This window comes from Hippocampus zosterae, chromosome 15 (assembly GCF_025434085.1).
Source record: "Hippocampus zosterae strain Florida chromosome 15, ASM2543408v3, whole genome shotgun sequence".
Lineage (NCBI taxonomy): Eukaryota > Metazoa > Chordata > Actinopteri > Syngnathiformes > Syngnathidae > Hippocampus > Hippocampus zosterae.
In genome coordinates, this window is record NC_067465.1 from 6,821,188 (window position 1) to 6,837,739 (window position 16,552).

General features: G+C 44.7%; 1 protein-coding gene across 1 annotated transcript; it reads right to left on the bottom strand.

The window, feature by feature from the left end:
- Positions 1 to 632: 632 nt before the first annotated feature.
- Positions 633 to 12,432, bottom strand: LOC127616238 (myosin-7). Its single transcript, XM_052087707.1, has 39 exons — positions 12,363 to 12,432; positions 12,250 to 12,288; positions 11,980 to 12,187; positions 11,436 to 11,579; positions 11,171 to 11,327; positions 11,036 to 11,063; positions 10,670 to 10,775; positions 10,510 to 10,602; positions 10,372 to 10,435; positions 10,186 to 10,284; positions 9,981 to 10,084; positions 9,678 to 9,816; positions 9,457 to 9,575; positions 9,083 to 9,232; positions 8,799 to 8,969; positions 8,413 to 8,722; positions 8,241 to 8,308; positions 7,932 to 8,137; positions 7,711 to 7,834; positions 7,217 to 7,353; positions 6,846 to 7,101; positions 6,507 to 6,749; positions 6,251 to 6,427; positions 6,030 to 6,175; positions 5,839 to 5,929; positions 5,379 to 5,768; positions 5,152 to 5,278; positions 4,951 to 5,069; positions 4,661 to 4,857; positions 4,250 to 4,433; positions 3,616 to 3,781; positions 3,395 to 3,519; positions 3,002 to 3,310; positions 2,720 to 2,923; positions 2,333 to 2,629; positions 2,058 to 2,162; positions 1,765 to 1,860; positions 1,528 to 1,662; positions 633 to 748 (listed from the first exon to the last, which is right to left on the bottom strand). Exons 3-39 carry the CDS (start codon positions 12,178 to 12,180, stop codon positions 728 to 730), a joined length of 5,808 nt encoding a protein of 1,935 aa, XP_051943667.1. The 5' UTR covers positions 12,181 to 12,187; positions 12,250 to 12,288; positions 12,363 to 12,432; the 3' UTR covers positions 633 to 727.
- Between the last annotated feature and the right edge of the window lie 4,120 nt (positions 12,433 to 16,552).

The following is a 16,552-nucleotide window of genomic DNA, read 5'->3' on the forward strand; positions in this document are numbered from 1 at the left end:
AATGGACAATAATGAATGAATAGTGAAAAATAGACAAATCCTTCTCCTTGACTTTTGAAATAAGGTGTGCCATTATACAGCAGTTTGGTAAGAACCGATTTGAATTTGTTTTGAAATCGTTGGCCTCAATCTCAGCTGTTTTATCAGCTATCATGGCTGCTGATATCTCACCTCCAAGCTTCAATTCCCTTCCTGCTCCCGTGTCAGTGCAAATTTAGACTCTCCCATGTTAAAAAATGTTGGTAAAAGAAGCTTGAAGGTAAAACAAAAACATTTTGGCTTTTTGTGTGGGTATGTGTGTGCGCATTGTGTTTAGAATGACGTGCAGATTGGCTTTGGCAAAGTGAAGATAAACAGACAGTGGGAGACAAGTCCGGTCTTCATTTTCTCCCATTTTCAGCTCTAGGAATTCTAGGAAGTCACTATGCTGTTCAGAGTGGTCGCTTTAGGTTGCTAAGCACCCGTGGTCATGTCAAGACAGATTCTCTCCTTCTCATGCATGATGTATAAATCCACACTTCCTCATGATACTGAATGCTAAGGTCTTTCTGAACTTTTGGCTGGGACTTTATGCCACAGGTTTGGGTATATTTGCTGTCATTTCTTGTAAATAAAACCCAAAACAACAAACGTACATTTTATTGCACATTTTGCTTTATTCTACTGATACTTTAGAGACAGGAAACTACAAATGAGCCGATGGTTCTTGCATGGCTGTCTGTGGGTTTCACTCCTCTTCCAGTCCTTTCTGTAATAAAGAATAGGCAAAGTGACACGATTTAGTGACAGACAACAAAGCTAACACCACTCTATCTTACCCCCCCCTCCCACACCTCCTCAAAAATAAATACCTACATACATTCTAGCGACGTAAGCAGGAGAAAAGTTGACCGGGCCCATGACTCACAGCAGACCTACAAATTCCTTTCATCTGTTTTCTACTTTGTCCTCATTTGTGTCACAGGTGAGCTGCAGCCTATACCATGTGACTCCAAAAGGCTGGACTGCTTGCCAGCCAATCACGGGCCATGACAAACCTGTCACAATCCCATTCATAGCTCTGGGCAGATTCGAGTCTTTAGTGAACCCAACCTTCGGGTTTTCGGAATACAGATTGGAAGCCAGAGTACCGGTACCCACGCGTGGTGGGAACCATGCAAACTTCACATGCCAAATGCGAGCTCAGAACCCCGTTCCTAAGTGCTGTGAGGCAGATATTTTAGCTGTTGTCCAACATACTCACCCTCGTAAATAGCATTTCTTGCGGTATTCAAGTGGCGGGCCCAAATCCCAGCTAGCACCTCAAATAATGTTCCTTGCACTGTCTTTTGGGATGAGCTAATGCTTTGCGTGACACTGTCGGACTTTTATGACAGAATGTAAGAAAAACCCGGACGGTTGACACATTGCATTTGAAGTCATAAAAAAACAACAACAACATGCCTTTAGTTTAGTCAATCTCAGTTTTGTGAAGACAGATGTCCATTACTTGTTAGGTTTGTGTAACATCGTCAAGGCGACATTTACCTTGGCGCCAACATCACGGCTTTTAGCGCGCAGCTTGTTGACCTGAGATTCAGCAATGTCGGCTCTCTCTTCAGCTTCATCAAGCTCATGCTGCAGTTTACGGAACTTGCTCAAATGAGTGTTGGCCTGCTCTTCCTACAGGAATGCACCCAACACAAAATTATATCATTGAAATGTTCAATGAGATTGATGTGAATGAGTGAAGGCTTCCTGGCCCACACTTGGAAAACGACTCACAGCCTCCTCAGCGGATCTCTTGTATGCTTTGACCTTCAGTTGCAGTTTGTCAACCAGATCCTGGAGACGCACCACATTCTTGCGATCTTCCTCAGTCTGCAGGTCAGACACACAAGTTCAGTTGAAATATTCTCTCAGCACCTTCGTTTGAACAGAATAAGACACTTTGAAAGCTGTTTCTGCCCATGCCTCAGTGATGGAATAAATTAGAATGGTGACGAAATGGACAGTGTATAAAGAGGCGTACATTTTTATTGATGATATTTCTGCAACCAGAAAAAGAGAAATCCCACCTGATAGGTGAGTTCCTTGATGCGTCTTTCATACTTGCGCATTCCCTTGATTGCTTCGCTGCTCTTCTTTTGCTCAGACTCCACCTCATTTTCAAGTTCCCTCACCTGAAAGAAAAAAACCCCACCGTTTTGGCCCTCGAACAGATAACTTGGTGAGTTAACATGCATAAGTTCTTGTTGTGCTTAGCAACTCGGCCGCTTTTGTCCTTGATGCGAGGACTGAATGACAATTTCAATGGTTTATTCCCGTTGAGGTGGATGAATTTAATGCTTACCCGGGCCTCGAGCTTCTGCACTTGCTTCTTCCCCCCCTTCAATGCAATTTGTTCAGCTTCATCCAGACGGTGCTGCAGGTCTTTGATAGTCTGCTCCATGTTCTTCTTCATTCGCTCCAGGTGGGCGCTCGTGTCCTGCTCTTTCTTCAGCTCCTCCGCCATCATGGCGGCATCTGTGATGGCCTTCTTGGCTTTCTCCTCAGCGTTCCTGCATTCCTGCACCGCTTCTTCGACTTCATTCTGAAGCTGGGATGCGTCAGCTTCCAGTTTCTTCTTCTGATTGATCAGACCGGTGTTCTGCGAATTGTTTGAGTGAGATGTGAGATTTCAAAAAGTAAAACAAGTGCTGCCGCAGAAAGCCACCCGTTGACAATAATAGTCTGTTACCTGAGAGTGCAGTAGCTGCACTCTCTCGCTAACATCCAGCAGCTCTTGCTCAGCAAGTTTGCGACTCCTTTCGGTTTGCTCGAGAGCAGCCCTCAGTTCTTCCAGCTCGGCTTGAATGAGGTTGTTCCGCCTCTCCACAATGGCAATGTTCTCTCTGAGATCATCGTTGGCTCGGAGAGACTCATCCAGTTGAATTTGGCAGTCCTTGATGGGATGACAGCAATCATCATGACTCTAGTAATCGTCCGTATGTTTTGTGAAAATGCAGTGCTCCAAAATCACCTTGAGATGCGCGTGAACAGATTTGAGTTGCTTCTGAGCCTCAGCCGCCTGCCTGTTGGCCTGACTGAGCTGAATCTCCATCTCGTTGAGGTCTCCCTCCATCTTCTTCTTCAAACGAAGGGCCTCATTCCTGCTCCGACACTCAGCTTCCAGAGAACTCTGCAGGGTTTCGATGGTCCTCTGCAGGTTCCTCTTGCACTGCTCCATCTCCTCGTCCTTCTCGGCCAGCTTGCGCTCCATCTCCGCCTTGATCTGGTTGAACTCAAGCTGGGCTCTCAGAATCTTGCCCTCCTCATGCTCCAAGGAAGCCTAGCAGACACAAGGATCCCGTGAATTGTTGTGAACAAATGACGACCATGCGGAAATTTGTTTTTCACTGTAACATTTCCGAACCTCCGCTTCCTCGAGAGCAGACTGGATCTCACTCTTCTCCTGGTCCAACTGCTTTCTTAATTTCTCCAGCTCATGAATATTCTTTCCACTCTCACCAAGTTGCTCAGTGAGATCGGAAATCTCCTCTGTAAAACATCACGGGTGATAGAGATGTCTCGTGTGCACTATCCGTTGAAGCGTTTTCAGAAAACTGTCGTGTACGCATCAGCAGAAGAGCATACCCTGCAAATTCTTGTTTTCTCTTTTCATGGTCTCCAGATGATCCAAAGACTCCTCATAAGAGTTCTTCAACTTGAACAGCTCGGTGCTCAGAGCTCTGGCTTCCTTCTGGGAGCCCTCCAGCTCACACTGAGACTCCTCATACTTCTGTTTCCACTCAGACAAGACCTACCAGGAAAGAAAAAGGCACAGTGGATAGAGATTTGAGAGTCTGCTGAATATACAGAAAGATATTTCGCCGCATACTCTTGTATAATGGGTTGCTACTCTTGTACCGAGGCTTGGCATGGATTGACTGACCATGGACTTTGCTGCTTTCTGGTTTCGCAGCCATTCTGGTATTTAAAAATATTGTATTTGTGGTGTTCCAAGATTTTCTAGGTCCTTTTTGTAAAACAATGCAGGCGTCAACCAAATTTTCATGCTTTGATAGCTTGTCGAAGAAGTTAATGCAAAGAATCTGAACCTCCTTTACTCCCTCATCAAGTCATCGATGTTGGGGGCATTAAATCACCATAGATTGTCATTCCACGAATGGGCCTCTGAGTGAGTCAACTCTCTACCCATTAAACTGCCATGTAGACAATGGTTGATGACATTTTGTGGCATTTCTACAAGTGTATATGCACACTTCACCTTGTCAAAGTTTCTTTGCTTCTTGTCCAGAGCAGCGGCAGCGGCGTTGGACCTCTCCACGTCCACCATGAGGTCTTCGATCTCATTCTGCAGTCTGTGTTTGGTCTTCTCCAGAGAGGAACATTTCGCATTCGTTGCTTCCACGGCCTCCTCCGCATCCTGCAGACGCTGAGCCAGCTTCTTCCTTTAGAAACCACCATTTCAACCTTTGAATGTTCCACTATTGTTTCGTTATTTCACTCAAAACGACTTGGAGTGGCTGCTTATTTATCCAACAAACAAACTTTTTGTTCGTCTTACATTTTAGCCGGAACATAACACAAACAAAAAGCTGATCTGCCAGACACAGTTGAAGTCACGGTGAAATAATGGGAGAGGCATTTTAGCCAAGGTGGATTATCAAACTCTTACTTTGCCTCCTCCAGCTCTTCGGTCCTCTGGATGGCATCGGTTTCATACTTGGTCCTCCACTGAGCTACCTCCGAATTGGCCTTGGACATGCCGCGCTGCAGTTCGGCCTTGGCCTCCTGCTCCTCCTCGTACTGCTCTCTGAGCAGGTCGCAGTCGTGGCGAGAGGACTGCACAGCGTGGGCTAACGCGTTCTTGGCCTGTCAGGAAAATATCACGTACGTATACGAAAAACAATATTTGTCAACTAAACTGCCAATTTGGCGGCACCTGCCTCAGAGCAAAGTCCTTACTTTGGTCTCCTCCTCCAGTTGTCGTTTGAGGTCTTCAATTTGTTGAGTGTAGGACATTTTTCCCCTGGTGAGTTGCGACACCAGAGACTCCTTCTCCTCAAGTTGCCTCGAGAACTCTCCTAGCATTTTGGCCACACGTTCCATTAATGTCTGAACTTTGTGGTGGTGAATGACTTTCAAATAAAGCTATACATTAGATACCATTTTCAGTTTGAAGCTTTGCTTTCTGCATGTTGAAATCATTGATGCAACGTTGCGCCTCTTCAAACTTGGTCTTGTATTCATTCATCTGATCTTCTACAGTTCTGCACGTCTTCTCGAGAGTCGTCTGCAATTGGAACATGTCTGTCAGCACGCAAATGCATCCGCATGTGCTGTCTCGGCTTGAAGTCAATCAACTTGGAATTAAAGACAAAGGTTTGGCTCACTTTTGTTTTGACAACATGTTCCATGTTGGAGACGACGTCGTCCAGTTCCAGCCTGAGTTCGCTCTTCTCCTTCTCCAGTTTCTGCTTGACTCTTTGCAAGTTGTCAATCTGCTCGCCCAGGTCAGCAACGCTGTCGGCTTGTTTCTTTCTGAGCGTGGCCGCCGTGGCTTCGTGCTGCAGAGTGGCCTCTTCCAGGTCCCTGCGGAGTTTCTGGAACTCGGCCTCCCTCTTCTTGTTCATCTCGATCTGGGCCGACGTTGCTCCGCCGGCCTCCTCCAGCCTCTCGCTGATCTCCTCCAGCTCCCTGGCCAAGTCCGCTCTCTGCTTTTCCACCTTGGCCCGGGCGGCTCGCTCTGCCTCCAACTCTTCCTCCAGCTCCTCGATGCGGGCCTGAGCAGACACCGCTGGTTCGTCACTGCTGTTTGGGAAAACTACACATTTCAAACCATTTCATTTTTACCTGAAGCTCTTTCAATTTCTTTTGAAGCTGAATCGCAACTGCCTGCTCATCCTCGATTCTATTTGTGAGCTGGTTGACTTCAAAGTCCTTCCTGGAATGAAATATTATAGAATATATAAGAAATATTTTCTTTAACCTAGCGAGATTTCACTTTGGGTGTACATTTCATGAAAGAAATTTCTGGTATTTACTTTTTGAGCTGCTCTTCCAGTTGTTGCTTGTCATTCTCCAGATCCATTAGGCTCTCCTGGGTCAACTTTAAGTCTCCCTCCAGCTTCCTCTTTGCTCTCTCAAGATCCATTCGAACCTTCTTCTCTTGCTCAAGAGACCCTTCAAGCTAGACCAGGGGAATAACAAGACATTGATACATGCAGTATCACAAATAGAAAATAACAAAATTTGAAAGACATACGTCATCCACTTGCTGCTCGAGTTTTGACTTGGCCTTGGTCAGAGTGTTGACTTTGTCTTCTTCACTCTGAAGATCATCCAGCGTTTGCTGATGAGCTTCTTGCAAGGCCTTCTTCTCCTTGGTCAGCTTGGCAATGACTTCGTCTAAAGCTGCCATCTCTTCGACCAGGTTCTTGACCTGGAATCATCGTGACAATTCATCAGGAAGTGTGGTGTTCATGAACGAGAACACAACAGGACCCACGCAGTCGTCACACCTTGTTCTCAGTGGCATGCTTCTCTTTCTCCACTTTAGCTAGAGTTAACTCCAAGTCGTCAATGTCCTTCTTCAGCTCAGAGCACTCGTCCTCCAGCTTCCTCTTCTTTGCTGTTAGTTCAGCATTCATCTCCTCCTCGTCCTCCAGCCGTTCAGATAACTCTTTGGCTTTTGCTTCCATCTGGATTTTGTTTTTGATCAGCCCCTCACATCTTTCTTCAGCATCAGCCAGGTTATCTTGCTCCTAATTTGCAAAGGCAACGTTAGAACTGATGATATGCCCAGGTTAAAAGAAAAAAAACAGTGCTGAAAAGGTGAACAATGACATCATTAAACTTACAGCCTGGACTTGGAGCTGCAAGTCATTTTTTTCTTGGAGAAGAGAGACCATTTTTTCCTCCAGTTCCTTCCTGCGAGATTCTGACTTTGCGTAAGCTTCTTTCAACTTGAGGAATTCTTCCTTCATGTTGGCCATTTCTTTTTCTGCCTCCGCAGATCTCAAAAGAGGTTTGATCTTGAAGAATAGTTTCATCCAAGGCCAATTCTTAACCCCCATGAAGGCACGGATGTTCCACTGGATTACCAATAACGCATCCCTGTCAAATGTCATCCGTTGCTTTAACCATTTGTTCAAAAATATGCAGGAATATTGAAAGAATATCAAACTGTGGTCGTTTGGCCTGAAAATGCTGTCGGCCTCATTGCTCTCACCTCCTCTCGACAATCTTCTGGAATTCTACTCTTGCCAGCAGACCTCTTGATCTTGACTGGATTCCGGTTATGATGAGAGACAAACGGTCATCCCTCATCTCCTCGAGTTGCCCGAGGAGACCAGCCTTGAAGAACACCTTTTGAACATTGTACACGCTGTTATTATCTACTACCTTTTTGGATGCGCTTGGAAATGAAATCATCCTTCTTCAGGAGTTCATCCCAATTTCCAGAAATTGTTTGGTGTCATGGTGCTGTAATAACATGCCCTTATTATTACAAAAGTTAAGAAAAAATTTGGAATGATTTTTTTCATGTTCTAATCAATTAATCGTGAAACCACCGCATTGTGTTGTTACTGCCTTCACTCAGACATGAGCTAAATTTCATGCTCATGAGTTGAATTATTATTTTTTTAATCATGTGCATAGATTTAGAATTCAAAAGTACATCCTGTACTCCTCTCAGTTTAGATGCGTCCATTTACAACTTACCTTTGTGTGTCCAAACTTGTATTGATTATGGTCAATATCCAAAGACCCAAGAAGTTTTTCTGCGCCCTTTTTACTGTCAATAAACTGACCCTCAGGTATAGCAGCAGGATTCAGAATGCGATATCTGAAAATGGATGGATAAAATATTTCAAAGTAAAATCCCAATTAATTTACATGATTAGGTTGTGGAGGATGCGTTAATAATTATTTAGATGTGCCACCTCTGTTTGAAATCTCCGTAGAGGATCCTGTTGGGGAAGCCCTTTCTGCAGATTCGGATGCCTTCCAGCACGCCGTTACAGCGCAGCTGGTGCATCACCAGCGGGTTTTCCATGGCTCCGGGAGTCTTGGTCTCGTTGGGGATGATGCAGCGCACAAAGTGGGGGTGAGTAGACCTCAGATTGGTCATCAGCTTGTTCAGATTCTCCTGTGAAAGTCATAATAGTGTGTTTACAGCGAATCTGGGTGATAACGGTGATGTTTTGGTTTTTTTTTTAAATAGAAAAAAAAATCTTGTAGCATATTCTGACCCTGTGCAAGGCTGACACGGTCTGGAAGGATGAACCCTTCTTCTTGCTCCCTTTGCCCTTTCCAACATCTGTTAATTAACAAGTACAGAATTTAAGTACAAATCATTTATTGCGACACAACCGGGGGCAAGCGGTACAGTGTTCACACTGTCTGCATTTAGTTCATTCTTACCTGAATCTGTTCCAGCGTAATTTGCAAAGAGTAATGCCAATAGTTTGAGATTCGACTTCTGGTAAAGTCCAACGACGGTCTCATTCAGGGGATCCTTGTTCTTCACCAGCCAGTTGTTGATGTTGTAATCAACAGTCCCGGCGTAGTGCATCAGGGCAAAGTGTGCCTCCGGTTTCCCTTTGACGACTCTGGGCTTCTGGAAGTTGCCGGATTTTCCCAAGTGGTTGTCGTAAAGCTTGGCTTTAAAGGTGGCGTCGCTGGCTTTGGGGAACATGCACTCCTCTTCAAGGATGGACATGATGCCCATGGGCTGAGGGTGAGGGAGCATTACATTGGAGTTTTGTGCGTCTGATCAGTCGCAGCCTCTCCCAAAAAGTGTCTCTCACCTTTTCAATCAGGTCAATGCAGGCCTGCAAGTCCATGCCAAAGTCAATGAAAGTCCATTCGATGCCCTCCTTCTTGTACTCCTCCTGCTCCAGCACAAACATGTGATGGTTGAAAAACTGTTGCAGTTTTTCATTGGTGAAGTTGATGCACAGCTGCTCGAAGGTGTTGAACTGAAACGGAAAGCGGATGGACGTGAATTTTCTCACCCGCGTCTTCATCGTGTTCATTGAACACAAAGTAACTGAATGTAGTCTTGTCTCAAGCACTACCAGAAAGAGCTCACATCAAATATCTCAAATCCAGCGATATCCAGAACGCCAATGAAGTACTGGCGAGGTTGCTTGGTGTCCAGAGATTGGTTAATACGGATCACCATCCACAGAAACATCTTCTCATACACTGACTTAGACAGTGCACCGACCGCATAATAGACCTAGAAAAGAAACAAGAGCCGAATCCACTTTTACTAGTCATTGTCATGCTTTGCAGCATTTCGAGCAAGGGATACATTTATAATGTGCTGTCCCAATGCTGCGGACATTGTGAATTTGTTTTTCAGTGGGCCATAGAGCCGACACTACCTTAAGATATGTGTGCAACAAGGACTTACGTGCTTTGCAACATCATCAACAGTCATACCACTTTTGTAACATTTACCTGCTGAACATTTTGTCCCTTGGTGACCCACTCATTTCCTACTTTCACTCTTGGATGACAGAGACCTTTGATGAGGTCTGCTGAGTTCATGCCCATCAGATAAGCAACTTTGTCCGCATCTGAGCAATTGAGAGTACGGGGAGGAAGAAAAAAAAATAAATCACATTTTTTTTTCTTTGAATCTAAATGGACATGTTTTGGAATTGCAGAGTCCATCTTACCTTCGGTGCCATCAGCCTCTGCCTGCTCCTCACGCTGCTTGTTCTTGAACTTCATGTTGCCGTAGTGCATGATGGCACCTGTCAGTTTGTAAATGCCGTTCTTCTCCTCTTGGGTGAAGCCCAGCACATCAAAGGCATCCTGAGTTCAATGTACAGATGATGTTTCACTGTCAGCAAATGTATGCCTCATGATCAAAGTTTTTAGGGGGAGGGGAAGGGGGACGGGTCGGGACACTCCTCTCCACTACATCGAAAAAGACTTATGCTGTCGTGATAGCACAAGGTTGCGGTCGGATTCCTCACATCAGTGGCCATTAGCTCCTCAGCATCATTGATGGAGGCAACAGTTGTTTCTCCTTGGGAGATGAACGCGTAATCGTAGGGGTTGTTGGTGATGAGCAGCATCTCTAAAAGAGTCAAGCACAAATGTGACTTTTTGTATCAGACGCAACAAAACAAGCCCGAGTCAGTGATCGGAATGTCTTTTTTTCTCAATTTATTTATTTACCCAAAAGCTCAGGTTTCTTCTGCGAGAGAATCTGATAGAAGATGTGGTAGTCTCTTTCAGCCTTAAGTTGAAAGGTGACACGGGACTTCTCCAATAGATCTATTGACGTATATTGAACAGGAGGGCGGTCAAATAAATACTGTCAATGCCCAGCTCTTGCCATCACATGTATGAAATGTTACCGACATGTTTCAATATCAGCCGATGCAAGCTTTCCGCTGGCAGCAAAGTGAATTCGGATGAATTTGCCCTGGTTGAAAAGAAAAACAAAAACAAATGAGGGCAAATACTGAAAAAAAAAGTTTTTCTACGAGTGAAACTTACAAATCTGGAAGAATTGTCATTTCTGATGGTCTTGGCATTTCCGAAGGCTTCTAAAGCTGGGTTAGCTTGGATGATTTGATCTTCCAAGGTCCCCTGAAAACAAATCAAATGCAAGACTTGAGTTGGTTGATTCATCATTTTGCCAGATCATGTTTGACACCTTTTTCTCCGAGCTTCCTTCTTTCTTCCCACTGCCAGCTGCAATGCTGGCAAAATACTGGATGACTCTCTTGGTGTTGACGGTTTTCCCCGCACCAGATTCTCCACTGTGGAACAATATCGATTTGCTTGGAAACAGACACTGAAAGCGCAGTTCGGGCTTGTCGTCGATCAACCACATTCGGTAAGACATTAGATGTCACAAGACGCTGACATCTAATCGCCAATTTTGGCTTGAATCCTGTCATCCGACTGACTAAAAAAGGAATATCAGGAATGCTCACTTTGAAATGCTCAATCATCGGTTAAATTCAGGCATTGTTCCGCGAACATTCCAAAAACAAAGAAAGACTTGAATTCAACTCACGTGATGAGAATTGACTGATTTTCTCTGTCTGGAAAAGGAATGGAAGAGACACTTAAGAACCGTATCCACACCCTCTGTAGTGTGTATCCACTCTTTTAACATGAGAGCATATGGTCATTAACTCGCTAGATTTACCGGTTAGCATGTACTGGTAAGCGTTGTCAGAGATGGAGAAGATGTGGGGAGGAGCTTCGCTCCTCTTCTTTCCCCTGTAGGCGACAACCACCTCTTGGTTGTAGACCGGCAGCCACTTGTAGGGATTGACCGTGACGCAGAACAGCCCCGAGTAGGTCTGGCAAAGACGAAAAAAAAGATGCTCTGGCATCATTGGCACTTGAACTCTGCTTCCTGTAAAATTGCAAGTCGCCATCATTCACAGTTGGGAAAGACCTTGACTCACATAGATCATCCATGCCGCGTAACGCTCTTTGAGGTTGAACAGCACCGCGGGCTCGTGAAGGAACGTGAACATGGCCATGTCTTCAATTTTATCAAACTTTGGCGGGTTCTGAGGGTGCACGTCACAATCCTTTACGGTCACCGTCTGTACAAAGAGAAAATACCATTAAGCGCGCCCTCGTACGATGGCCGTCGCTGTACTTCTGGCTCGCTATCATCGCAACAGCTTGGACACGTTGGTTTGTAACTTTATGTCGTGAGTGTGTTTTCCTTTTTTGAGTGTACAACTCTTGGACTACATTTTCATGCGGTTTGAAGAAATGCTTTGTTGAGAGTGGAGACTACGTAGAAGTAGACTCACTAAACATTAGTGCTCTTGTTGTTGTTGAGAATCTCTCTCCGTATGCTGTTTGACATACATGTCCACAAAAACATCTGGCAAATGTTCGGAATGTTCTGCGTCCCCGTCTTTTCATGTACTGCAGATCACTGAATATGTTGCTTTCTGCCCTTCTGGTGAGGAAGCATCGTGCCAGATCACTGACCTTCCCCTTTGCAGTTTGAGCGGTGACTTTGTCCCCGTCACGGCTGGTGATGGACGCCTTCACAAACTCCTCCTCAGTGTCAGGAACAAAGCATTCTTTCTTCATGTCAAAGATACGAGTCTGAGCCTCCAGACGCTCCTTATCCGATTTCCTCAGGTAGGGGGCCGCGGCCCCAAACTCTTTCATGGCGGCGTCACCCATTTCGAAGCTTGAAAGCAAAATACACAGTTGAGCATTCCCAAGAAATGTCGGACAAAGAGTCAGTCTTACCTTAGGAATCCCTACAGAGGAGACTGAGGTGTAATGGCCCTGTGTGGAGAAAGACAACGCTGGACGTGACCGGCAGTGACCACGATGACAGTCCAATGTTCCGCACGCCTTACCTTGTGATAGAACGGTGACCTATTGTGGGTTTCGCAATCAGTTCCCTTTTTAAAGGAAGCCCCTCCGCCATATATGGAGGATGCTTGTTAGAAGCAAGAATGCCATTGTGTCAGAGTTGGGTTGGTCGGTTTGAGGCTCAGTGAAGGAGGGGGAAGTGATTGACAGAGAGCAATATAGAAATTGGCCGGTCAGAATCTTATCAGTGATGGGGGGGGGTCTCCTGACCAGGCCATATTAGGAGCTCATCGCAGGGTGGTGATTAAGCCTAGGTATCCTTAAGCAGCCACGGAAACACGACTCGATCCGTAAATAGACCCCGTGGGGGGAATTCTTTTGTCGTCATCCCAACAAGCAACTACTGCCGGGGAACAATGGATGTTGGGTAGAATCAAGCATCCTCAAGACTATTAGACGATAGTGTTCCTTTTCATCTGGAGTAAAGCGGAATGGTGTCAGCGCCTCATCAAATGTATAACTGTACTGGTATTCTTTCGGCAACAATGCGGGCCACATGAAGTAACACGTTGGCAAGGGGTCCCGTGCGCCGAAGGGGTCTCGGTTACTCATGCGGCTTGAGTGGCCTCCGTAACACGTTGGGGTGAGTTATCATCGGATAGAAGGGCCACTGCTGCAATATAAACAGCATGAGACGCTAAGTGGGGAGGTCTAAATAAAGAACGTTGCTTTGCGAGATTATCCAGGCGACAAGTGTGAGGCCGCACAGACAAAGATCTTCAGCAGGAGACGTGCCCGAGATTCACTGAAAGGCCGTAATGATGGCAAACAACAGCGGGCCGCGCCGGTATGACCGACTCCAACTGTCATGCCAAGGTCACCATAGAGTAGCCGTCTCGCATTCCAAAACTGCTCCCCGACAGCCCTGTTGACGTGGCATTGTGTCTTTGAGGACAAAGATAACTGTGTCAAATGCTCTCTTAAAACCTCGCACTGATTGAGGAGAGCAGCCACAGTGGCTTTTGCCCACATCAAGGATCAACAGCAAGCAGCACACGTTGGCCACACAAATGCCCATTTCACAGCAGGCTCTCCTTCACTCATTTCTTTTGTATTAATTTTCTTTTTCTCGACTCAATCCTTGAGAAGCGGACATGCGTTAGTGGTTTACTTCATGTACTTGACCGTGTTTAAAGAACAGGATGCGCAGCATCGTCGGCTTGGCCGTTCAATTGTGCATGGCAGCGTTTTGAAACCGAAAAATGCAAATATTTGAGAACTGCTCTCTTTGAGCTCCAAACGGAAAGCAACTGTTATTTCTGACGTTCAGGTGGCATCTGTTGCCCCGAGGTGATCGTCTGCATTTGAACGTCTGGATAGATAGAGGGATGGATGTCACTGCGATCTAAACGTGTACTCGAAGTGAACGAAAGGGACTCGGTTGTCGTGAAAGCTGGATTGGACGAGTATGTAAAGTAAATCGCCGAAGCAACAACGATGGCCCATTACACCCTTGTTGTATCTGTACTATGTCAGACTCTAAATCCTCGATCCAATACGGACGACGATGGTGTTTTTGTATCATTTCACAATTGCCTTGGAATGATCTTTTGACTTTGAAAAATAAAAATAAAAATACCCACAACAAAACAAAAACTCTCTTATGGTTTATCGAACCATTTTTTTTCAAACTTGCCTCCATCCGCGACGTGTGCTATAACAGGAATTGGCCAGACAGTCCTAAGCACCGGTGATGACAGTCCCTTCAGGGGTTAAGAGATAAAAAGAAGGTCAACAGCCGCTGACAAGCGGGCGGCCCTCTTAGCGACAGCCGGCGTCAGGTTGCCAAATGGAAGCGAGAAATTCTTTGCAGTCGCTAAAGACCGAGTGAAGATATGTCTGATCACAGGTCAAACTTCTTCTCCTTTCAGGAGACATACGGGACCTTGTTCAATGCCCCGTTTATGCCCTAACACATTTACAAACGGGGCAATGCGAGAAGCTGCGGGTGCAACCCGCAAGAAGTGGAGGTTTTTGGCGTAGAGCAGCTGCACGATGCCCATGATGGTGCTTTTTATTTCCTTGTATTGCATTTTTACTTTTGCTTGCTTCCCTCCCAATGGTCGGACCTTTCATTGTACGGAAGGTGTCATTTGATGAGAAATAAAATCGAAAATCATACCTGTCAAATCATACGGTTTAGCCATAGTTCATACGGATTTTGTAGTGAATCTTACGTATAAGGCCGTATCGCACAAATCATACGGATTCTGAAAATTTCCGTTTTATTTATTTCTTTAATTTATTAAATTTATTTAAATCGAATGCTTTCATTTCCGGTAACTTTCCAGTAATTCACGTGGTTCCTAGTTGAAAACAGCAGAGTATTCATTGCATACTTCAGCCAGACATTGTATTATGGAGATCTACAATAAATATCGTTGAAAATTTCATGGGTTTTTATCTGCCGTTATTTTGACATATAAAATGCTTTGGTATGTTCTAAGGATTTTTTTGCTCTTTATAAGGATTTTTTGGGTAGTTTATACAGGTTGGCGCTCTGAAAAGTTGACAGGTATGGAAAATCACAATGCCACCGAATGGCAAATGACCGACTATTATACACCCCCTAAAGATGTCTCATTCCGAAGGTGTGAACATTATCTCCTGCTACTTCTTGTGTCAGCGTTCTTCCCTCGGGCCAAGGGACGTAATGGCGTTAATCCTTAACGCATGTTCTTCGCCTCTTTATGCGGACGTGTGAATTTCCTTTCATTAGCTCTTAAGACTTAAGATTGTCTCCTCGGGGTATCGAGGACGTGTTTTGTAAGAAGAGAAGACAGGCGGCTCCCAGAATTTCAACCCGAGTGCGTCTGGGGCCACCGTCTCCTGCCTGCCCAATCCAATCGTGAGTCAGTCTTAATTTAAAAGGACTCCAACGTGACAGCAGTGTTAATGAGAAAGAAAAAAAACAAACAACACTCCTGAAATATAAGAAGTCATAACGGTTGAAGTTGTTGGTAAAGACACAAGCAAAAAACAAACAAAAAACAAATAATTTAAATAATCATCGTATGATTATGAGGAGTAAATGTAGAAACACAAATGGATTCGCTGAAATCCGCGGTCAGAGCCATTTGGAGAAAGGGGCAGACTTTAGCAGGGATTCACTGAGCAGCTGCTGGGGCTTACATGTGCCTTATTGTTGACCTTAAGGCTCTCGCAGACGGGATTTCATTAACTCTATTTTAAGACCAGGAGATTTGCGCTTCCCCTTACTCAGGCGTCGCGACACACCAAAACTGAGTGAGTGCCGTGTTTTTTTCCATTGGGGTCTTATTAAATGTAATTAAAAAAAACATACAACATTTCGACCCTTCTGAAGCAAAACCTAATGCCCGCATGATCCACAACGCAAGTTGTCATTTGTGAGGCGCAAGATGAGCAATGACCACACATGCCGAGATTGGACAAATTACATCTGACTTGCAGAGCCTATTGTGCCAACAATTACAGTTTTAATTTTTTTGGGTGTGGGGGGTGTTGCCTTGTGGCCAATTCTTTTTTTAAAAAAATTATTTTATTAATTTTTTTTCTAATCGTTTCAAAACAGTTAATTGTCAAAGACGCAAAGATGAATGGGTTATGTGTTGTGATGAATGGAATGAGGGTCCTTGTTACTAAATGCACAACCACTAGGGATAAATAGATAGATCAAATTTCTCATTGGTTCAGATACGATCACTTCCAATCTGTTCAGCTCTATGTGCGTCCGAAGCTTGATTCATGCTGGAGGACGATATCGGACCATGATTGAAAATTCACTTTGCAAGAAAAAAAATTGACTTTATGAAGCTATTTTAACCATTGCAGCTTTGCAGAGTTTTTTGTTTTTGGGTGTGTGTGTGGGGGGGGGGGGCGTTTCAGAATCATTATGTATTATGTACGACTTGGCCTAAAAAGACAGCTAGGAGCATTAGTATCTGTTGTGAGTACTGTTATTCATGTATTAAAAATGTTCATACGATTTAAAAGTGATTGTACTGTAGAGGTTTGGAGTTCTTGAAGTGGTGTATTGGGAGATAAAGGCAACATAGTTTTTTTTCTCTCTCTTTTTTTCTTTTGGTAAGATCCTCAAATCCATGAAATGTCTTTTTTCATGCCATTCATCAGCCTCTTTCGTATCGAGCGGGGGTGAGAGTGCTTGGAAGGGGGAGACAAATACAAAAGGCAG

What these genes read in the sequence shown, in the direction of transcription:
- LOC127616238 (XM_052087707.1), bottom strand. Translation starts at nt 12,180, where the DNA reads ATGGGTGACGCCGCCATGAAAGAGTTTGGGGCCGCGGCCCCCTACCTG. An exon ending in ACAAGTTTGGACACACAAAG is followed by an intron (nt 7,354 to 7,710) that starts GTAAGTTGTAAA and finishes AATGTTCAAAAG; the next exon opens with GTGTTCTTCAAGGCTGGTCT. An exon ending in TGCAGCTACTGCACTCTCAG is followed by an intron (nt 2,630 to 2,719) that starts GTAACAGACTAT and finishes AACAATTCGCAG; the next exon opens with AACACCGGTCTGATCAATCA.